The sequence below is a fragment of the Balaenoptera borealis genome (assembly GCF_965194805.1).
Source record: "Balaenoptera borealis genome assembly, chromosome: 13".
Classification (NCBI taxonomy): domain Eukaryota; kingdom Metazoa; phylum Chordata; class Mammalia; order Artiodactyla; family Balaenopteridae; genus Balaenoptera; species Balaenoptera borealis.
The window spans coordinates 44,980,169-45,003,252 of record NC_138870.1 but is presented as its reverse complement, the minus strand read 5'-3'; the positions used below and the strand labels follow the sequence as shown (position 1 = coordinate 45,003,252).

The following is a 23,084-nucleotide window of genomic DNA, read 5'->3' as shown; positions in this document are numbered from 1 at the left end:
GGCTCGTGGGCTGTAGAGCGCAGGCTCAGTAGTTGTGGCTCGCAGGCTCTAGAGCGCAGGCTCAGTAGTTGTGGCGCACGGGCTTAGCTGCTCCGTGGCATGTGGGATCTTCCCGGACCAGGGCTCGAACCCATGTTCCCTGCATTGGCAGGCGGATTCTTAACCACCGCGCCACCAGGGAAGTCCCTGCAGTTTCTTTGTGTGTGTGGTGAGTAGGAGAAATGCCAGACTTAAAAGGTACCAATAATGTAATGGGAGAGGTACTAGCCTAGATGCCAGAAAATCAGCGATCTAGGCTTCCTCCCATGTCACCTTTGTAATCTTGGACAAATTAATCTCACTTTTTTTGGCTCAAGAGCCCTTGACTTGAAAATGAGGGTGAATAAATACTTTTTCAGGCTAATTTCTAGCACTACTGTGAGGCTCAAATGAGATCATAGGTGAGAAGGCTTTACGAAGAAAAAAAAACCCTTTGCAAATCTTCTAAGTTATCTTTAATACTGATTTTTGGTTTATGCATATCAATGTAAGTGTAGTGCAACATCATTTTTCAGTACCTGGAAATAGTTTATTCAAGTTTGTGCAAGACCTTGGGGGAAGGGAGAGGAGAGTGGGAAAGATGAAAACTAACATTTTTCTGAATGCCTATTTTGTATTTGGTGCTTTACTTAAAGAAGGATAAGACTTAGACCTCTCTTCCCAGGAATTTACAGTCTAGAAGAGGGGAAAACGCTGTACACATAAGAATTGGAGCCACTATTAACGTGGGTGTTGAGTTGGTGGGGTTTGTTAATAGGTAGACAGCTAGGAGGTCAGTGTTTTCACTTTCTAACAATAAGCCTGGCTGAAAGTGCTTTAAGAAGCAACTGCCCTAATCCCTTTGCCCTCAGGCAGGCCTCCTCCTGGGCGACCTTCCCCACCTTCTTTGGTACACTCTCCCCTCAGGCCCACCCCATCACTTTTTCAGGTAGTATCATAATGATTAGTCTTTTCCTGTACCAGCTCTCTATCGCCTTAAGGAGAGCCGGAATGTTTTCTCTTTGAAGGCTGCCCTGGGCCAATTGAGCAGAGTTAAACAGCCCTCCCTTTCTTTAGTGAGCGAGCATGCCTTTATTTTATGTGCTGGCCTCTCTCCTGGCCTGTTAGCTGGAGCAAACAAGGCAGACACACCACCTGGGGCAGTGCCAGACATTAGATAGTCAGTGTTTGTTGAACTACCTGAACTCGTTCCTCTCTCTGAGAGCCAATTGGGCTGCATAGTAGAAATGAGCAGTATGTAGCTACCTTTGTCACCTGGTAGACCTTTTAGATGAGAGTTGATTGAGGAGTTGGGAAACCACATGGTGTAATGGGGTCATTCCTTGAGCCTGGCAATTTGTATAGTTTGGAATTCTTGTTGCCCCTTCATTCCTCCTTAATCTTTTATGTTGCTTAAAAATAATCTTTATTTTAATTACATAAGTCAATGGAATTATCATATAAAATTATAAAAATATAGAAATGTGTAAATAAGAAAATGAAAATCATCTATAATCCTAATACCGAGAAATAACCGCAGTTAGTATTTTGAAGACTTTTTCCATCTTTTCCAGTTTTTAAAAAAATGCATGGGGAGTGACTGCTAACAGGTATGGGGTTTCTTTTTGGGATGATGAAAATGTTCTGGACAGTGTGATCCATGCACAACTTTGTGAATATACTAAAAACCACTGAATTGTACACTTTAAAAGGGTGAGTTTTGTGGTTTGTGAATCGTATCTCAATAAAGCTGTTTTTTTTTTTTTTTTTTTTTTAATGCTTGTAAGGGTTAAGAATCCACCTGCCAATGCAGGGGACACGGGTTCGAGCCCTGGTCTGGGAAGATCTCACATGCCGCGGAGCAATAAGTCCGTGCGCCACAACTACTGAGCCTGTGCTCTAGAGTCCACATGCCACAACTACTGAGCCTGCGTGCCTAGAGCCCGTGCTCCGCAACAAGAGAAGCCACAGCAATGAAGAGTAGCCCCCGCTTGCCGCAACTAGAGAAAGCCCGCGCACAGCAGCAAAGACCCAATGCAGCCAAAAATAAGATAAATAAAATAAATAAATTAAAAATGCTTGTAGGTACATACACACAGTATTGTTTTCTGAACTGAAAGTGCATATACAGTGCTCCTTTGCTGCTAAATGATTTAGCATGTTTCCTAAGAATAAGAACATTCTTTTATATAACTACAATGTAATGATCAAGTTCAGGAAATGTAGCACTGACAGAAGAATTCTAATACTTATGAGGCCTTTCATGTCAGAGTCCACCAGTTCTTACAGTAACTTTCTTCACAGCAGGTTTTTTTCGTCCTTATCCAAGAGCCTATTTAAGATCACATATTCCTTTTGGTTGTAATGTCTCTAGCTTCCTTCAATCTGGAACAGTTCCTCAGTCTTTCTTTAATTTTCATGATGTTGACATTTTTGAAGATTACAGGCTACATTGTTTTGTAGAATGATCCTCAATTTAGATACCTCTGTTTCCTCATGTTTAAATTCAGGTTGTGCATTTTTGCCATTTTTCCATGCCTCACGTCAGGAGGCCCATGGGTCCATCCATCCCATTACTGGTGATGTTAGCCTTGATCACTTGGGTAAGGTGGTGTCCACCAGGTTTCTCCACTGTAAAGTTACCACTTCCCTTTAAAGTGCTTTTAAGGAAAAGAATTTTACAACATAACCCAGAAGAAAAAGCTTTATCCAGGTTTTAGTGTTCTGCTGATGTTTTGAATGAGAGAGAAAGATATAACATTTGAAGATTAAATAAAAAGGAAAAAAATCAGCCAAGGACGAGGAGGCAGGAGCTCAGTTAGAATCTAGGTTTCAGAAGATGGTACCATTCACCTAACCAGGGAACTCAAGAAAAAGAGCCTCAAGAAAAAGACTCATAATGAGTCCACTTTTGGACCTGTTGAGTGTGAAGTCCTGTGAGACTTCCAAATTAGGCAGGTGGCATCATGGATCTTGGCTGGGGAGAGAGGTCTGGGATGGAGGAGTCACCAGCATGTAGCCCTGGGAACAGAGTAGATTGTCCAGGGAGAGGTGCAGAACACAGATGAAAAAGGCCCTGGGATAGAACCCTGAGGGAGGGCCAGAGGAAGGTGAAAAGGCAAAGGGAACTAAGAAATGGTCAGGGGTAGTCATATGGAAGCCAGTGAAAGAAAATGTTTCAAGATGGGATGGCAAATGTGTGTTGGCTCCAGAGGGGTCAAGTAGGATAAAGATGATATGTGTCCATTGGATTTGGAGGCAGGGATGTTCTTGGTGGCATTGAAGGTGCAAGCTACATGGTGGTGGGCTCAGGAAAGTGTGAGAGGAGAGGAAATGAAGATGGAGTGGGCACTACTCTTTTAAGAAGGTTGGCTGAGAAGAGGAAGTGGCTGGAGTGGGAATGTGTTGTGAGAGGTTTAGACAATTAAAAATGCTGTGAGAAAGAGGAAGTGGGAAGGAGAGTTGGAGAAATGGGGGGGGGGGGCGGGGGTAATCAAGAGGTATCCCTGAAGGAGAAGGAGAGGAAGCCTTTAGACCAATGGGTCCAACTCAGATGTCTACAGGGCCAGGCAGGTAAAGCAGCTGAGTGAGGTGGACTAGTGTGGACTGAGGTGAAACAGAATGCAAAATTCTAAGGGCCTGTGGCCAGTCCTCTTCTGAGGATTGTCACCCAGTCGTCATCCATTGCCATGCACTTTGCAGTGCCCCCTTGTGGGAGGAATATACATCCTCACCCCACTGCCCCAGGGCTTGCTTTGGTCAACTGGATCTGACCAGATGTGCCATATGCTAGGTCTGAGCAGAAATTTTAGGAGTTGGTGCATGGTTTTCTCTGCTGTGAGAACACTGTGTCCCAAGTAGGGGCTATTCCTTCAGCCTGGGTCTTGGAATAAAGGCACGTGAATCAGAGCTATAGCCAGCCCTACCACCAACATAAACAATGAAAGAGAAATAAATCTCTATTGTAAGGCAGTGGTCCCCCCTGACCCCCAACCGTGCACGGCTTGCAGGATCTTAGTTCCCCAACCAGAGATGGAACCCTCGCCCACTGCAGTGTAAGCGCAGAGTCTTAACCACTGGACCGCCAGGGAAGTCCCAAGACAGTGGGGTTTTGAAGTCATTAGTTAACCACAGCAAAACTGACTAATACAGGAGTTTAACCAAAATAAAGCTATACTAAGATATTTTTTTACTCCTCGAATTAAAAAGATTCAGAAGTTTGACAGCATACTCTTTTACTGAGGCTGAGAACACAGGCGCTTTCATACACTGGTGTCACCTCTGTGGATGTTGGCAATCCTTATCAAAGTTACAAATGCAGATGGCTGTAATCAGAAAGACAGACAATAACAAGTCTGTCAAGGATGTGGAGAAATGGGAACCCTCATGGGAATGTAAAATAGTGTAGTCACTTTGGAAAGCAGTTCGGCAGTTCCTCAAAGAGTTAAATGTGGGACTTCCCTGGTGGTGCAGTGGTTAAGACTCCTCGCTCCCAATGCAGGGGGCCCGGGTTCGATCCCTGGTCAGGGAACTAGATCCCACATGCATGCCGCAACTAAGGGTTCGCATGCCACAACTAAGGAGGCCTCCTGCTGCAACTAAGGAGCCTGTGAGCTGCAATTAAGGCCTGGTGCAACCAAAAAAAAAAAAAAAAAGTCAAATGTAAAGTTACTATATGAGCTAGTAATTCCACTACCAGGTATGTACCCAGGAGAATTGAAAACATGTCCACACAAAAAATTGTATATTAATGTTCATAGCAGCATTATTCACAATAGCTTAATAGTGGAAGCAACCTAAATGTCCATCAATTGATGAATACTTAAAATGTGGTATATCCATACAATGGAATATTATCTGATCATAAAAGGGAATGTAGTTCTGATACATGCTACAACATGGATGAACCTTGAAAACATTATGCTAAGTAAAAGAAGCCAGTCGCAGAAGATAACATACTGTTTGTTTCCATTTATGTGAAGTGTCCAGAATAGGCAGATCTTTAGAGGCAGAAAATAGATTAGTGGTTGTCAGTGGCGGGGGGAGGGGAGAATGGGGAGTTTCTTTTTGTGAGGATGAAAATGTTCTGGAATTAGTGATGATGGTTGCACAATTTTGTTACTATATGAACAACTGATGAATTGTACAATTTATTTTTTATTTAAAAATTTTTTTGGTACCGCAGGTGGGACTGAATTGTACAATTTAAAAGGATATGCTTTAGAGTATGTAAATTATCTCAATAAAGCTGTTATATTAAAAAAAAAGAATGAGGAAGTTCTATATGTTCTGATATGATCACTCATATACTGTTAACTGAAAAAAAGCAAGGTGCACAACAGTGATTATGTGCTTTTATGTGAAAAAGGAGAAAATAATACATATTTACATTTGTTAGTATTTGCATTAAAAACTCTGAAAGATTATCTGAGACACTAATAAAAATAGTTACCTGGAATGGGGCATATGGAATAGGGTGGAAATTAGACTTTTCACTATTAGTATTTTCATATATTTTGTTTTTGAACTACCTGAATATGTTGCTTAATCAAAAATTTGAAAAGAAAACACAATGAATGCACAACTATAATAATAATAAAGGGGGAACTCCAACTACACATGATTGTTGCTCCTTAAAATTCAGGCCCCGTGTTGCTAGATCTTCTGATTTTTTTTTTTAAATTAATTAATTAATTAATTAATTTATGGCTGTGTTGGGTCTTCGTTTCTGTGCGAGGGCTTTCTCTAGTTGGGGCAAGTGGGGGCCACTCTTCATCGCGGTGCGCGGGCCTCTCATTATCGCGCCCTCTCTTGTTGTGGAGCACAGGCTCCAGACGCGCAGGCTCAGTAATTGTGGCTCACGGGCCTAGTTGCTCTGAGGCATGTGGGATCTTCCCAGACCAGGGCTCAAACCCGTGTCCCCTGCATTGGCAGGCAGATTCTCAACCACTGCGCCACCAGGGAAGCCCGAGATCTTCTGATTTTTTTCACAAGAAGCTGGACGTTTCGGTATTGACAATTATTTTTTAAAGTTTTAAAATGTACTATGCAAGCCAAACAAAACCATGTCTATGCAGTTGGCCCTCCGTCTTCCAGTTTGTGACCTGTGCTTTAGACTGTGAACCTCATGAGGACAGGGCTGTGGTCTTTTGCTCTCCATTGTGACCTCTAGTGGTCACCAAAGTGCTTGGCCCATATATACCAGATACTGAATAAATACTGAAGTAAGGCAGAGAGGGATCCAGAGTGCAGGTGACAAAAAACTGAGTGAGTTGGGATGGTTTTTATTTTCTATAAGAAATTTGAAATGAGAGGGAAACAGGGAGAAGGTTGATAGGTCAATAATTTGAGAGGTGTGGGAAATTTTTGAAATAATTGCTCCAGAGAATTGGAGATAGAGCCGACAATAGAAGAATAGTAATATTGCCAGGCAGTGTTGTGTGTCCAGTTGAGCTGAGTCATTGCTGCTTTTTGCCTCTGAAGATGGTTACTACCTTCATCACAGTCCTGGGAATTCCCTTCACCTCTCTCCTGTGTTGGGCGAAATGTGATGTGGTCTGATTCTCTGTCCTTTGTCTGTGACCTGGTTTGGGTTTTGTCTCTGGAAGTCTTTGGATCCTCCATTGTTCTGAAACAATATTATCATCTGTCTTCCTGTTGGTCATTCAGTGGATCCATTTGATCTATCCTATTCTATAAAGCTTTTTTTTTTTTTTTTTTAATTTCTTTCCTCCTTTTTTCCCTTCTGTTTCTGAAACTTCTATTAGTTGACTCTTGGGCCTTTTGGATTGATCTTCTATAGTTCTTTTCTGTTTTGTTGTCCATCTCTTTATATTTTTATCTTTCTGTGTGATTTTCTTGACTGTCATTTCAGTTGTCATATTTTTAAAACCCTAGAGCTTCTCATTGTTCTATGAGTGTTCCTTTTTGAGAGCAACCCCCCCCCCTTTTTTTTTGTTATGGATGCAGTATCTTCCTGAATTTTTGAAGCTTTCTTCTGCTCCCTGCATTTCTCCTCTTCTACCAAATACCTTTTTTCAGTTTGTCTGTTTTTACCTCTGTGGTTCACATTAGGGGCTTTCCTCAAGTGTCGGGTAGTCCCTGGCTGTCTGTCTGCTCACATTTAAGAGTGAGGCACTAAGGCATATTGGAAGGCCCAAGTGCATAGAAAGGATGTATTTATTGACTTGTGGGCGTCACTGACTAGGTGATTGGGTGAGGACTGAAATAAGAGTGTCAGATCTTTTCTCTAGGGCTATTGAGGTCAGTTTCTCCAGAGAGGAATCCTCCAGTCTCCTGGCCCTGGAAGGTTTACCCCAGGCCACTGGTTCTGAACACTGATTGGGAGAAAGGACTTGACTGGATACTTCCTGCTAATCCTCTTGTATTCAGTACAGTGCCTCCTCCTCACCTTCTGCTGTGCTTGGCATCCCTAAGTCCCAGCCGCTCCATTTCAGTTTCTCTAGAAAACAGACTTCCTGCTTCTTTGGAATTAGGTGGAGGAGAGGGGAGTTGCCTTGCTGAATGGGCAGGGGGAGAAGAGTGAGGGCCTAAATGTTCCTTGTATAAATTTTCATCTAATTTCCACGTTTTTAGCTGTGCTTCCTCCTCCTGGATTCCAAGGTAGCTACTGTTGTAAATTCCTGAGCCTTTCTGGGCTTCTGCCCTAAGAACCAGCTTATATCCTGTTGGCATAACCCTCTGCAGACAGACTGGCTTTAACTTTCTGCATTTGCTGAACCACTTACCACTTCTCCTCTGCCTTCTATCTTCTACAGTTATTCACATCTCTCACCTCTTGTCTCTCATCTGCTTTATTCTTCTGGATTTAAAATTCCACTGATATAATTTTAGTGGGGTTTCAGGAAAGAGTAGTAGTAAACATATGCATTTAATCTGGTGTGTTTTATTGGAATGAGCACAGAGACCATGAATTTATAGCAAAACCAATTTGAATGGTTAGGTGGTTTTCACTAGCAGAATTCAGCAGTCCTGGTGGATTTGGTAAGAAAAGGACTGGCCAGTTGGATTGGGGTTTTGCCAGGTGGATTTGGTGGAAGGACATTAGGGCCAGGGAGTTGAGGATTTTGGACAAAGAGTGGTTGAAACAACAGACCATACAATCTAGGTTGTGTAAGTGAAGGAAAGAAAGATACAAGGGAGTTGATGGCTGGAGGAGTTTATGAACTAAAGATCCCATGAAGTCAGAAAAACTTGTCAATTTTTTTTTTGAATTTTTGAATTTTATTTTATTTTTTTATACAGCAGGTTCTTATTAGTTATCTATTTTATACGTATTAGTGTATATATGTCAATCCCAATCTCCCAGTTCATCACACCACCCACCCCCCGCCACTTCCCCCCCTTGGTGTCCATACAAAACTTGTCAATTTTTAAACAAACCCTACTTGGTCATTCCAGCATCTTCTCAGCTAGGGGCGAAAGTGCTGTTCCTAAGTTTATTCATGTTTCTTTGCTTTATCATTCTATCTTGGGGGTTAATGTCCTTCTTGCTTTGAAAAAGGAAAACTCTCTCAGGTCCCCAGGACAGGATTCTGTATGGGGCGTGAGGGTAGGGATGCCTCACCTCCCTGTTTACCCCGGAGGAAACTGGGGGTGTTCAGAGCCCTCATCTATACCTTTCATTTCTTTCTTTTTTTTTTTTTTTTAAATTTATTTTATTTATTTATTTTTGGCTGCACTGGGTCTTCGTTGCTGTGCGCGGGCTTTGTCTAGTTGCGGCGAGCGGGGCTACTCTTCGTTGTGGTGCATGGGCTTCTCATTGCAGTGGCTTCTCTTGTTGTGGAGCACGGGCTCTAGGCACGCGGGCTTCAGTAGTTGTGGCACGCGGGCTCAGTAGTTGTGGCTCGCGGGCTTAGTTGCTCCACGGCATGTGGGATCTTCCCAGACCAGGGCTCGAACCCGTGTCCCCTGCATTGACAGGCAGATTCTTAACCACTGCGCCACCAGGGAAGTCCCCACCCTTCATTTCTGAGTGGTGACTTTGGTGGGATGGATACAGAAGGGGCCGGGTGGACAGAGCCATATCTTCCTTGCAGACCTCTCTTCAGAGCTTTGGGAAAAGCCTTCCTCCAGCCTGGGGTCTCTCTTTCTTCACCAGTCGTTCCCTCCTTGCAGCCTGTTTTCCACTCCCCTGGCCTGCTTGCCGTATCCAACAGCCTGAGCTGATGAACACCCACAGATACCTTGGAGGTTCTCTCTTTAAATCCCTTATTTTACAGAAACTGAGGCCCTGAGGTGTACTCACTCCTGGCCCAGAAGCCTTTGTGCCACAGCAAGCTCAGTGGCTGAGGGTGCCCCGCATGAGGCGGTGGAGCCTGGTGATTAGGGGCGGGGTCTTCAGAGCCCCGCACACCCTTGTCCAGACCCAGCTCAGCCACATACTGGCTGCATGACCTGGACACGTTACATACATAGTGTCTCTGAAATCTGTTCCCTCATCTTTAAATGTGGGTCATAAACTTAACTTCAGTGGTTGTGAAGATGAGAATAATGCATGTTAAGTACAGAATGAGGCATGTGGTAAGTACTTCCATGGTGCCTGTTTTTATTAGCCTCTCTCCTTCTAGCCTTTCCACCTAAAACGCCCCACTGCTGCCACCTATCAGGGGAGCCAGAGTGAACACTGATGAAGGATTGAGTCTTATTCTCAAGGCTGAGCCAGCTCCCCTAGTTTCCCAAAAACCAATCTACTGAGGAGAAGTTTAAGGATAGGACCACTAGGGTCCCTTGGACCTGTGTTTTCAACTAGCTTGGGGTCCAGTGGCTGCTGACAGTGGATTATACCAGAGGAAGATTCCTTCCTTTCCATGTTTTCTGGATCCTCTTATCCCCTCATTTGGCAGGTTCCCCAGGCCTTGGTGTTTGCCCCTCTCTCCCTGGCCATCTCTGTGAGCGTTCTCTCCCCTGGGGAATGGAGCCCATCACAAGGCTTCAGCTGTGGCCCACCTCTCGAGTCTGCTTCTCATTCCTGCATCTCAGCAGAGCTCTGGACCTGACTTCCTCCCATATGCGTATTTGTAGCCCTGGACACTTCCACTTAGATGAGTATTTCCAAGAAATAACAATCTTACTTTCCATCCAGCCTCCACTTTCCGCATCCCTATTTCTTTTAGGGGCACCATTATTTTTCCAGTCACCCAGGCTTGAAACCCCAGGGTCGTCCTTGGCCCTTCCTTCCCCTCCAATGTAGATTCTGTAAGTGCTGAATTGAGTATAATCCAGCAAGTGGTTAAGCCTGCATGTTCCTCTGCCTGTCCGTCCCTAGCGACACCACCCTTATTCACGTGTGGCTCACCTCTTTCCTGGTTTACAGCAATGGCCTGTTCATTCTTCTGCATCCATCTGCTATACACTGGTCTCCTGAGAGCGTTGTTTTCATCACATTAATCCTTGCCACAGAATCTTTCAGTGGCTTTCCATTTTCTGCAGGATAAAATCTAGATTCTTGGCCTGGCTGGCACTCAAGGCTCTCCATAATCTTGTGCAGCTCTGCCCACCCTGCCTTTGCTCCCATGTCGTCCTTGCAGACCTTCTCTCCAGCCAGCCAGGCACCTTCACTGACCTGAGAATCAGCCATACTCATTCCCGTTGTAAGCTCATGGCATTCCCCCCTGTCCCTGAATGCCTCTCTTCCTCCCTTTCTCCAGTCCTGTTTCTCCTGCCCGCTTTCAAGTTGCAGCCCCAGTCCCACTGCAGATCCTCCCCAGTCTTCAGCCTTCATCCATCTCTTCTCCTGAATAGCGCTTGGGATCAGTATCTAGCCAGTGCCCTGGGCTGTAACTGTTGCACGTGCGTCAGTGTCCACCCTCCCCCCCCAACCCCGACCCCGACCCCGGCACCCTGGTGTGAACACAGTTGGTGGTCATTTCAAACAGCCACTCCCTGTTTCTTGAGCACTCTCAACCTGCAAGGCACAGGATTATACTTGCTTAACAATCTGCCTCCTCAGTGTGGCCTCCTTTTCTTCCTGCTCTTTGGAGAAGAGGGCTGTAGAAATCAGGACAGTTCTGAGAAGACTCTGGGGGCTGGGATGCAAAGAGATTGGCCTCTGAGGCCTGCCTAAACCATTTCTCTGCTCTTCTCCAGCCTAAGTGAAAGTGGCATGTGTTTTTGCCTTACATCTCATCTCCCCCCTTCTTCATGTCAGCTAATGGTTATTCAGGAAACTTCTCTCAACCTGCTGGCCCTATCCCAAATCTTTTGGGCAAGGGTCATGAGAATGATGTCATGGTCATGTGACTGCTGCCTATACCTTGCTCCCTCTGCTGCCCTAGTCCTAACACTCTAAAAAGCCAATTGTGTCCCCTGCTTCCAGCTCACCTGGACAAAGACCTGAGCAGAAAGGTAAGCTTCTCACCTTTGCCTTTGGTGAGCAGTGGCCACTGGATTCTACCTGCTCAGCACTAACTGCCTTTTTCTTTCCCACCTGTTTCTGCTGGCTCTCTCCCTGGACACTCTCACTTGCCCTTATCTGTACAGTGAAGGCTGGGGCTAGGCCTTAGGCCCATTACGGAGTTGAAGTTCCTGCTGGTTAGGTCCAGGTGGGGTCCACAGGCTGAGTAGGGAATAACTCCTGCTCTGCTCACAGATTTTCTCCTGATGGCTGACTCTAAACCACTCCTCTCCCTTGATGGGGACGCCGTGGCTGCAGAAGCCTTGCTCCAGGATGTGTTTGGGATTGTGGTGGATGAGGTCATTCGGAAAGGGACCAGTGCCTCCGAGAAGGTGGGTCTTTTCTCCCTCCTCCTCCTGCCCATCAAACCTGGCTGAGAACTTTCCTCCTCTGTCCAGACTTCTCCCCAGAATTCATCACTCTCACTGTGTGCCTCAGGGATTACATACTGGGCCAGACTGTGTTTATTTACCCTTGTTCATGTGTTGCTTGGAAAATATTCCTAACTTGCTGTAAGTGCAGCTTGGTGCTGTCTTCTGTCTGCTGAGATGTGGTTTGGGCAGCCAGTCAGTGGGGTGCCTCAGTGCCCCCAGAATCTCCCGCTTCTCCTCCTAGGTCTGCGAGTGGAAGGAGCCGGAGGAGCTGAAGCAGCTTCTGGATTTGGAGCTGCGGAATGAGGGGGAGTCACAGGAGCAGATCCTGGAGCGCTGCCGGGCTGTGATCCGCTACAGTGTGAAGACCTGTGGGTCCTGGGTCCTGCGGGGAGGCGTGTCTAGAATTCGTACCCAGCTCCACTCTGAGCCCCCCTCCCCCTTCTCCAGGTCACCCTCGTTTCTTCAACCAGCTCTTCTCAGGGTTGGATCCTCATGCCCTGGCCGGGCGCATTGTCACTGAGAGCCTCAACACCAGCCAGTGAGCCATCCCAGGGCCCCCTTCCACCACCCCGAAAGGATTTGGGTTTGCGGGAGACACACTCTGTGGGTGGGAGAGGAGAATGGTGCTTGCCCCCCTGTCTTTTCTGGGAATCTCTGCTGGCAGAGTCTTTCCCCTCGTACCCTTTGGGCTTCCTTTCCCAAGCTTTCCCATGTCTCCTGGCTCCAGTTTTTTCTCACCTTTTCCTCCCTGGTTCTTTTTCACCAACTCAGTCCTCTCTTTGGACCCTCCTCTCACTCACTCTCTCCACCTCCTCTCTCCCTGTCTCTTTCCCATTCTCATCATTCCCTCTCCTGGCAGGTACACATATGAGATCGCCCCCGTGTTTGTCCTCATGGAAGAAGAGGTGCTGAAGAAACTCCGGGCCCTGGTGGGCTGGAGCTCTGGGGATGGCGTCTTCTGCCCTGGTATGTAAACAGGAGGGCGGCCTTTCTTTGGCCTTTTCAAGGGTTCCTCCTTCCCCACTGTTCTCTTGCTCTAAGCTGGCAGGGAGGGGTGATTCTTCTTTGTTTCTTCTCCAGCTGGACTCGGGCCAAACCAGAGAGAAGCTGCCCAGTCCCCTGTATCCTCGTGTTTGCCAGATAATACATGGGATCGGTGCCTGCTGTCCTGGCGGGGGGTGGGGTGGGGTGGTGGATCCTGGGATCAGCCCAGGATAAGGAGGGGGAGTCAGGGGATCTGCAGATTCCGCTGTTCTGGGTTACCAGCGTGCCATTTGTCGAGCCCTCGGAACTCGTGGCCTGGTAGCCAATCACTCGTGCTTCTTTGATCAGTTCTTCTGGGTGGAGAGGTCAAGAGAGCCAAGCTCCAGTTTTGACCCACTGCCCCTCCCTCTTGCCACCACCCCTTCCCTGTGACAGGTGGCTCCATCTCCAACATGTATGCTGTGAACCTGGCCCGCTATCAGCGCTACCCGGATTGCAAACAGAGGGGCCTCCGAGCACTGCCGCCCCTGGCCCTTTTCACATCAAAGGAGGTGGGAAGAGGCACAGGCCTACCCTGGGCTCCCCGATTCTAATCTCCAGCCAGCTGAGTCCGAGACCTGTCAGGTCCTCTGTCTGCTCAGACCCATCTCTTCGGAGACCAGCCTGCCCCCAGGCGGATGTGCTTCCTTCCAACCAAGGGGGCTGTGTAAACGCTCCCCGTTCACCTTGCCTCCTGTGTGGGGGTAGCAGAGGGGCATCCAGTGCAGTGTACACAGTCCACACCCTTTCTGCTAAGAGTATGGGCCACGGACCAGCAGCATCAGTATCACCTGGGAGCTTGTTAGACATGCAGAATCTCGGGCCCCAGCCCAGACCTACTGAATATGAATCTGCATTTTAACCAGACACACTGGTGATTTGTAGGCCCATGAGTGTTTCAGAAGCCCTGGTCTACAGGGTCTCATCTGTTTGACCAGTCTCTCTCCTCCCCACCCTCCCTGCCCTCTGCCTTCCTCCACAGTGTCATTACTCCGTCAAGAAAGGAGCTGCTTTTCTGGGACTTGGCACCGACAGTGTCCGAATGGTCAAGGCAGATGAGAGGTGAAGGTCCTTCCGTCTGCGTGTCTCAGACCCAGCCTGGCACAGTGTGCCTTCTCATTGCCAGAGGCTCTGGCCTCTGGCGCACACCCCGGTGGACTTCTCTCCCTGCCCTGTTCCCGCCGAATTGCCTCTGCTGTCTACCAGTGCCTGCTAGAGTCTCTGCCCTGTCCCCTGAGATCTGTTTACCCCTCTTAGGGAAAAATCAACACTGTGGCCTCTGCATTGCTAACCGCACATTACCCTGCTCTCGACAGTTCTGCTGCCCAGCCTAGAGAACCTATTACTCCCCTACCCACTAAGTTTTCTTTTCCAGAGGGAAAATGATCCCTGAGGATCTGGAGAGGCAGATCGGTCTGGCCGAGGCTGAGGTGAGTGAGTGAGGGGTGATGAGGCAGTGGAACAGGACCCTTCTGTTCCTTTCTTGGAGGGTTCTTTGGCCTGTCCCTACTCAAGGCTCCCCTCATCCCTCTCCTTGATCTCTGTGCCCATTTCCCTGGTGGGTTGAAGTGATCCCTGGGGAGCAAGGACACTGTAGTCCTGCTGAGACCTATGGGCAGGATCGGATCCCAGGGCAGGGGCAGGACTGATTCACTGAGTGGAGTCCCAAGGGGCACCGCAGGGAGGATGTTGGGGACCTGAGGTGTAGCACAGAAGGTTTCTGTGAGCTGGCAGGGTCTGTGCAGGGAGAAGTTCAGGAAGATGTGCGGGCCAGTGGTGAGCAATGCAGACTTGGAGCAATGGGAGATGTGGAGGCCCCTGCACGCCCCTCCGCGCTGGTGGACACGGGAGCTGCTGCAGCCGTCTTGGAGGGCGTTTCAGCACTATCTATACCATTTTTATTTACTTATTTATTTATTTGTTTATTTACAAATATTTATTTATTTATTTGGCTGCTCCGGGTCTTAGTTGTGGCATGCGGAATCTTTTAGTTGCGGCATGTGAACTCTTTTTTTTTTTTTTTGAATAAATTTATTTATTTATTTTTGGCTGCATTGGGTCTTCGTTGCTGCGTGCGGGCTTTTCTCTAGTTGCGTCGAGAGGGGGCTACTTTTCTTTGAGGTGTGTGGGCTTCTCATTGTGGTGGCTTCTCTTGTTGTGGAGCACAGGCTCTAGGCGCGTGGTCTTCAGTAGTTGTGGCACGGGGTTCCCCCTTGCGGGCTCTAGAGCGCAGGCTCAGTAGTTGTGGCGCATGGGCTTAGTTGCTCCGCGGCATGTGGAATCTTCCCGGACCAGGGCTCGAACCCATGTCCCCCGCATTGGCGGGCGGATTCTTAACCACTGCGCCACCAGGGAAGTCCCATGTGAACTCTTAGTTGTGGCATGTGGGATCTAGTTCCCTGACCAAGGATCGAACCCGAGCCCCCTGCTTTGGGAGCACGGAGTCTTAGCCACTGGACCACCAGGGAAGTCCTATACCATTTTAAAATGTATCTATCCACTGACTCTGAGTTCTGCTGCTAGGATTAGTCTATAAATCATCATCACAAGTGCTTAGAATTGTGTGCACTGGAGCGAAGTGTAAAATTTAAAAAAAAATTTTAAATATCCATCAATAGATAAATTATGATGTATCTGTATCAGTTTCTTCCTTTGTAAAATGAGCATAATATAGAACTTATGGGGTTGTTGTAAGGCTTAAATGAATTATGTGTAAAGCACTTAGAAGAGTGAAGCAGTATATAAATATTAGCTGCCATTGTTGTTATTGTTATTATTGGAGTAGTATGTAGCCATTTAAAAGAATAAGATGGGAATATATATGTTAACCTGAAAATACCTCAACTATGTATTTAAGTATAAATTTAAAAAATATATATATATCTCCACATGCAAATGGTTGCAGCATCAGTTTTTGAGAAGACTGTTCTTTCCGCAATGAATTGTCTTGGCATCCTTGTTAAAATCCATTGAGTGTAAGTGTGAGGATTTATTTTGGGACTCTCGGTCTATTCCATTGATCTGCATGTCTATCCTATAGACCATGTTGTCTTAATATAGCTTTGTAGTAAATTTTGAAATCAGATGTGTGAGTCCTCCAACTTTGTTCCTTTTCAGGATGGTTTTGGCTTTCTGGGTCCCTTAAATTTCCATTTGAATTTTAGGATCAGCTTGTCAATTTCTGCAAAGAAGCCAACTGGAATTTTGATAGGGATATGTTCAATCTGTAGATCCATGAACATGGAATGCCTCCATTTATTTAGGTCTTCTTTGATTTCTTTCAATAGTGCTTTGTAGTTTTCGGAGTATATGTTTTGCACTTCTTTTGTTGAATTTATTCCTAAGTATTTTATTCTTTTTGATGTTCTTATAAATGAAATTGTTTTCTTAATTCCATTTTTGGATTGTTCACTGCTAATGTGTAGAAATACAACTGATTTTTGAATATTGATCTTGTACCCTGTGAACTTGCTGAACTCATTTATTAATTCTAATAGTATTTTTTTTAAATTAATTTATTTATTTATGGCTGTGTCGGGTCTTCGTTTCTGTGCGAGGGCTCCCTCTAGTTGCGGCAAGCGGGGACCACTCTTCATCGCGGTGCACGGGCCCCTCACTATCGCGGCCTCTCTTGTTGTGGAGCACAGGCTCCAGACGCGCAGGCTCAGTAATTGTGGCTCACAGGCCCATTTGCTCCGCGGCATGTGGGATCTTCCCAGACCAGGGCTCGAACCCGCGTCTCCTGCATTGGCAGGCAGATTCTCAACCACTGCGCCACCAGGGAAGCCCTCTAATAGTATTTTTTACTGGATTCCTTAGGATTTACTCGGTATAATATAATGTTATCTGTAAATACAGATAATTTTGCTTTTTTCCTTTCCAATCTGGATGGCTCTTATTTTTTTTTACCTAATTGCCCTGCTAGAACCTCAACACAATGTTGAATAGAAATGAGGAGCGTGAACATCCTTGTCTTGTTCCTGATCTTAGGGGGAAGGCATTCAGTCTTTTGCCGTTGAGTATGATGTTAGCTGTGGGTTTTTTTTGTAGTTGCCCTTTATCAGGTTAAGGAAGTTCCCTTCAAATCCTAGTTTTTTGAGTGTTTATATCATGAAGGAGTGTTGGATTTTGTCAAATGTTTTTCTGTGTCTACTGAGATGATCAATAAACCACATTGAAATGTGGGTTTTTTCCTTTATTCTATTGATAAGATGTATTACATTAATTGATTTTTGGATGTTAAACCAAGCTTGCACTCTTGGGACAAATCCCACTTTGTCATGGTGTATAATTATTTTTATATGTTGCTGATTTTGTTTTGCTAGTGTTTTGTAGATTTTTATGTCTATATTTAGAAGAGATATATTCTGTAGTTTTCTTGTGATATTTTGTCTGGTTTTGGTATCAGGGTAATACTCACTTCATAGGATGAATTCAGAAGTGTTCCTTCCTCTTTTTTTTTTTTTGGAAGTGGATGAAGAGCTGGTATCAATTCTTTTCTTTTTTTTTTAATTTATTTTTAATTTATTTATTTTTAGCTGTGTTGGGTCTTTGTTGCTGCATGCGGGCTTTCTCTAGTTGCAGTGAGCGGGGTCTACTCTTCGCTGCGGTGCGGGCTTCTCATTGCGGTGGCTTCTCTTCTTGCGGAGCACGGGCTCTAGGCATGCGGGCTTCAGTAGTTGTGGCACGTGGGCTCAGTAGTTGTGGCTCGCGGGCTCTAGAGCGCAAGCTTAATAGTTGTGGCACACGGGCTTAGTTGCTCCGCGGCATGTGGGATCTTCCCGGACCAGGGCTTGAAACCATGTCCCCTGCATTGGCAGGCGGACTGTTAACCACTGCGCCACCAGGGAAGCCCTAGCTGGTATCAATTCTTTTTTAAATGTTTTGTACAACTCGTCAGTGAAGCCATCTGGGCCTGTGCTTTTCTTTGTAGTAGTTTTTTGAATACTAATTCAATTTCTTCATCAACTTTTGTACTATTAGGATATTTAAAATAGCATTTTGATCTTCCAGTAAGACATTCAACTTTTTTGAAAGAGTATGAACTTTGGAAATAGACCATCAGACAGACCTAGGTTTGAATTCCATCTCTGGAGTTTCAGCTTGGGGGCAGGTTTCTTAACTCCTCTGAATCTCAGTGTCCTCACTTGCAAATTAAAGGGGACAGTAACACGTTGTAAGGTTGCAAGGGCCCAGGTCAGGCATGTGAAGTTTATAGAGCTGGATCTCAGCACCAGGCTCTTGGTAGCTCTTGAGATGACTTCACAGCCTCTTTCTCCCTCTGCATTTTTGCCACAGGGTGCTGTGCCATTCCTGGTCAGTGCCACCTCTGGCACTACCGTGCTGGGGGCCTTTGACCCTCTGGAGGCAGTTGCAGACGTGTGCCAGCGTCATGGGCTGTGGCTGCACGTGGACGTGAGTGGTACTCAGGCCTGAGGATGGGGTGGGCTGAACTGAGGCCAAGGCCAAGGCCCACATTGTTCCTTTTGCTCCACAGGCCGCCTGGGGTGGGAGCGTCCTGCTGTCACAGACACATAGACATCTCCTGAATGGGATCCAGAGGTGCATACAGCCCCCTACGCCCTGAATCTCACCCTTCAAATCCTTGATCCAGAGAGTAGTTTTGGACTAGGGAGCTCAGATGGGAGTAGGGGAAGGAGGCTGGTAGGAGGGAGATTGGAGAGGTGGTTGATTGGGGCTGGGAGGTCAGACGTCAGACCTGGAAATTCTTCTGCTGGGCTGGGGTGAGACCGAAGCCCCTTTTACTGGAGATCTGGAAAGGTGGGGGCTCTGGTTGGGCAGCTTGAGGGGGAGCCAGCTGACCCTGCTTTGCTGTGTGCACCCCAGGGCTGACTCCGTGGCCTGGAATCCCCATAAGCTCCTCTCCGCAGGCCTGCAGTGCTCAGCTCTTCTTCTCCGGGACACCTCGGTGGGTCTGCCCCTCCCCAGCCCTGGTGCCACTTCCCACCCTGGACCTCTGTCTTCTTTTCTATCCCACCTGAGGGGAGCTCCTGGCCTTACCATGTTCTCCTTACCATGCCATCTGAAGCTGAATATCTGTGACCACCCTAATCCCCTGTAGTGGGCTCCCTCATTCCCCTGTCGTAATGCAAAGGAAAAAGTTCCCAGCTTAAGTTGTAATCGGAGGGATCCTGGGTCATTTGGGAAGAACTCTTGAGTGTTGGAAGAAAACCCAGAGAGAGGGTTTCAGTCAGCTGGCAGCCGTCCCATCAGTGCCGCCTGGTTCCAGGGAAAGAAGCATGTGGACTGAGCTAAGAAATGGCCCAGTGCAGCTCTGGAGGAAACCTCGGCGGGGAGGGTGGGTCTGACTGTCTCCTCACCCTCCACAGAACCTGCTCAAGCGCTGCCACGGGTCCCAGGCCAGCTACCTGTTCCAGCAGGACAAGTTCTACGATGTGGCTCTGGACACTGGAGACAAGGTGGTGCAGTGTGGCCGTCGCGTGGACTGTCTGAAGCTGTGGCTCATGTGGAAGGCACAGGGCGGGCAGGGGCTGGAGCGGCGTGTGGACCAGGCCTTTGCCCTTGCCCGGTAGGAGTGGGGGCGGTCCCGTTTCCCCTCCCCGGGCTCCAGCCCTGCACCCCTTTCCTGCTCTTAGTGTCTTTTGGCTCACTCTCTGGGTTGCTTTTGTTTCTGTATCTCTGCCTTTCCTCCTCCACCCATGATGTCTCACTCTGTGTTCACAGGTACCTGGTGGAGGAATTGAAGAAGCGGGAAGCTTTTGAGTTGGTCATGGAGGTACGACCGACCTTGTGCTCTTTTGCATCCCCCGCCCCCCCACCGTTCCCCTCTCACTGCCCCTCTTCCCCAGCAGAGCCCTGGTTGGGGAAGAGGGGCAGTGAGAGGGGAACGGTCCCCCTTCCTCAGCTCACACCTTCCTCTTCCTCATTCCTCCCAGCCTGAATTTGTCAACGTGTGTTTCTGGTACGTGCCCCCCAGTCTGCAGGAGAAGAAGGGGAGTCCGGATTACGGTGAAAGGCTGGCTAAGGTAGGCAGTCTCCTCCCTGCTCTGGTTAACCCATTAGGGATCCGATGCAGCTGGTGTGTTTCTGCCCCCTGCTGGCTGTGAGTGGCATGGCAGTTCCCTTGGCTAGTCTCTTGCTCCCGAGCTGGGGACCATGAATGGGAAGACGACACCCACTTGTCCTCATTTCTGTGAGCCTGGGAATGGGAGATAAGGTATGCTTCTGGAAAGTAAGAAGAAGACGGAGAGGGGCATTACAAGAGAAGTCACCAGTGTACAGTACATAGATCCATGGTGTGGGGCATTCTGCTGGGAGCTCAGGCTCAGGACAGAGATGTGAGGCAGAAAGATCTTGGAAGTTTTGCTCACTAATGCTGGGGACAGAACAACCCTGTCAGGCCAGGAGGTATGTCCTGGTCGCTAAGGATAGATCGGTACTAGGTGCTGCAGATGATATGAAAGGACGAGAATGTTCTTACCCTTAAGGAGTTATTTCAGAAAACAAGCGTTACCTATTTGAAACCAGTGTGTTCAAGGCAGTCTTGGAAATTACATATTAGATCAGGGGTCCCCAACCCCCGGGCCACGGACCAGTACCGGTCCATGGCCTGTCAGGAACTGGGCCGCACAGCCAGAGGTGAGCAATGGGCGAGCGAGTGAAGCTTCATCTGTATTTACAGCCTCTCCCCATTGCTCACATTACCACCTGAGCTCCGCTTCCTGTTAGATCAGCGGTGGCATTAGATTCTCATAGGAGCTCGAACCCTGCTGTGAATTGTGCATGTGATGCATCTAGGGATCTAGGTTGCGTGCTCCTTATGAGAATCTAGTGCCTGATGATCTGAGGTGGAGCTGAGGCGGTGATGCGAGGGCTGGAGAGCGGCTGCTAATACAGATTATCATTAGCAGAGAGGTTTGACTGTGCAGAGACCATAATAAATCAATGCTTGCAGACTCATATCAAAACCCTATCAGTGAATGGCAAGTGAAAACAAGCTCAGGGCTCCCACTGATTCTGCATTATCGTGAGTTGTGTAATTATTTCATTATATATTGCAATGTAATGATAATAGAAATAAAGTGCACAATAAATGTAATGCCCTTGAATCATCCCAAACCACCCCCCTCCACCGGTCCGTGGAAAAATTGTCTTCCACGAAACCGGTCCCTGGTGCCAAAAGGTTTGGGGACCACTGTATTAGATCACAGGGTACAGATCAAAAATGTTATAGGAATTCAGAGAGGGGAGAAGAAGGTGTCGAGGATGATGAAGGCTTGAAGTTAGACTGAAAAAGCAGTGTTGAGATTCAGTGAAAAGTCAGGTTTTAGCAGAAAATGGCCCATGTGGTAACGTGGAGAATGGTGAGTTGTGAAAGAATGCAGGAGGTAGAGAAGGTCCAGTGGGCTGGATATGGTGGCAAGGGTAAACTGGGGCCACGTCAGGATCCGAGCCGTGAGTTGCTGTCTCTGGAAGGTGTCTGGGTGGAGGGAGGTGCAAGTCGGGGAGCCCACCCCCTCACCTGACCCCAGGCTGCAGCTGGAAGGTCGCTCCACTCCTCCCACAGGTGGCCCCAGTCCTCAAGGAGCGCATGGTGAGGAAGGGCTCCATGATGATTGGCTACCAGCCCCACGGTACCCGGGGCAACTTCTTCCGCATGGTCGTGGCCAACCCTGTGCTGACGCAGGCAGATATGGACTTCCTGCTGAATGAACTGGAACGGCTGGGCCAGGACCTCTGAGCCGCTCCTTCTCACTGCTGGCCTGGACCCCTCCCCCAACCCTTACCATCTCCCTGTATCCCCTCCCCGTGTTCTCAAGAACAACCTCTCCAGGAAACAAAGCCGTCTTAATTTTTATGTGCTTTGACCCACTAACTCTCCTTTAAGTATTTGATATTAAGAGAATGTTTAAATAAATGATAGTATATCCATATGATGGAATATTACTCTGCCATTAAAATTATGTTTACAAAGAGGATTTTTATAGATAAGAGAAAAATAATTTTAATATAATGTTGAAAAAGCTGGATATAAGACTTTATATATGGTAATATCTGAGCTGCATTCAAAAATACATAGGAAAAGACTGATGAGATGAAATATGCCAAAATGTTAATAGTTTTCTCTGGGATGGGATTATAGGCAATTTGAAAATTAACTTCTTTATACCTTTTGTGCTCCCCTTTTATGATATAAGGAGTATCTGTTGCTTTTTTTTTTATAAATTTATTTATTTTTGGCTGCATTGGGTCTTCGTTGCTGTGTGTGGGCTTTCTCTAGTTGCAGGGAGCGGGGGCCCCTCTTTGTCGCGGTGCTTGGGCTCCTCATTGCGGTGGCTTCTCTTGTTGTGGAGCATGGGCTCTAGGCGCGTGGGCTTCAGTAGTTGTGGCACACGGACTCAGTAGTTGTGGCTCGTGGGCTCTAGATCACAGGCTCAGTAATTGTGGCGCACGGGCTTAGTTGCTCCACGGCATTTGGGATATTCCTGGACCAGGGCTCAAACCCGTGTTCCCTGCTTTGGCAGGCAGACTCTTAACCACTGCGCCACCAGGGAAGCCCCCCTCTATTACTTTTAAATAGGAAAATAATAAAGTTAAATTTTCAGCTGTATTATTTTGGTATATCGTGAAGTTTGTTATCTTTCAACAAAATATTGGAGAACGCAAATTTGCAAAAAAGTAAAGGTATAAGAGAGGCTAAAAATAGGAAAAAATTTTCCCAAAAATCTTGAGTGGGAGGGGGAAGACCAAAAGCGGAGTTACTCTAAAATTAACTGTACTTTGGGACTTCCCTGGTGGTGCAGTGGATAAGACTCTGTGCTCCCAATGCAGGGGGCCCAGGTTCGGTCCCAGGCCTGGGAACTAGATCCCACATGCGTGCTGCAACTAAGAGTTCACATGCCACAACTAAGGAGCCCACATTGCCACAACTACAGAGCTGGTGAGCCGCAACTACGGAGCCCGCCTGCCGCAACTGAGACCTGGTGCAGCCAAATAAATAAATTAATTAATTTTTTAAATAAAGTTAATTATACTTTAATGACACTGAAAACAAAACGGGCACTGGTTGTATCTTGAGACCAGAACCTTGTCCACTTATCACTCTTGAAAAATCTTCGCACACACCAAAAAAGTAAGAATGTTCCCTCTGTAATTTAAACAACAGAAAGCAAGTTGAAAAAAAAAAAAAAGCCCAGCAACGGAACCAACCACTGTTATGTCTTCTGTTATTGCTACTGTCTTACATAAAAATATCCATTTAACACTTAAAA

General features: G+C 47.0%; 1 protein-coding gene across 4 annotated transcripts in view; it reads left to right on the top strand.

Annotated features, from left to right (window-relative positions):
• CSAD (cysteine sulfinic acid decarboxylase) overlaps positions 1 to 23,084 on the top strand; it is a 26,529-nt gene extending 3,445 nt beyond the window's left edge. For 3 of the 4 annotated variants that reach the window (XM_082350173.1, XM_082350174.1, XM_082350176.1), the window contains exons 2-15: positions 11,630 to 11,766; positions 12,050 to 12,176; positions 12,256 to 12,346; positions 12,668 to 12,774; positions 13,228 to 13,343; positions 13,814 to 13,893; positions 14,207 to 14,261; positions 18,130 to 18,246; positions 18,329 to 18,393; positions 18,679 to 18,760; positions 19,182 to 19,381; positions 19,537 to 19,588; positions 19,749 to 19,838; positions 21,380 to 23,084. In XM_082350173.1, the coding sequence (XP_082206299.1) occupies positions 11,641 to 11,766; positions 12,050 to 12,176; positions 12,256 to 12,346; positions 12,668 to 12,774; positions 13,228 to 13,343; positions 13,814 to 13,893; positions 14,207 to 14,261; positions 18,130 to 18,246; positions 18,329 to 18,393; positions 18,679 to 18,760; positions 19,182 to 19,381; positions 19,537 to 19,588; positions 19,749 to 19,838; positions 21,380 to 21,553 (1,482 nt within the window). In that variant the 5' untranslated portion in view covers positions 11,630 to 11,640 and the 3' untranslated portion in view covers positions 21,554 to 23,084. Of the gene's footprint in view, positions 1 to 11,092; positions 11,386 to 11,629; positions 11,767 to 12,049; positions 12,177 to 12,255; positions 12,347 to 12,667; positions 12,775 to 13,227; positions 13,344 to 13,813; positions 13,894 to 14,206; positions 14,262 to 18,129; positions 18,247 to 18,328; positions 18,394 to 18,678; positions 18,761 to 19,181; positions 19,382 to 19,536; positions 19,589 to 19,748; positions 19,839 to 21,379 lie in introns of those variants that run through there. The other variant, XM_082350175.1, reaches the window with a different exon arrangement.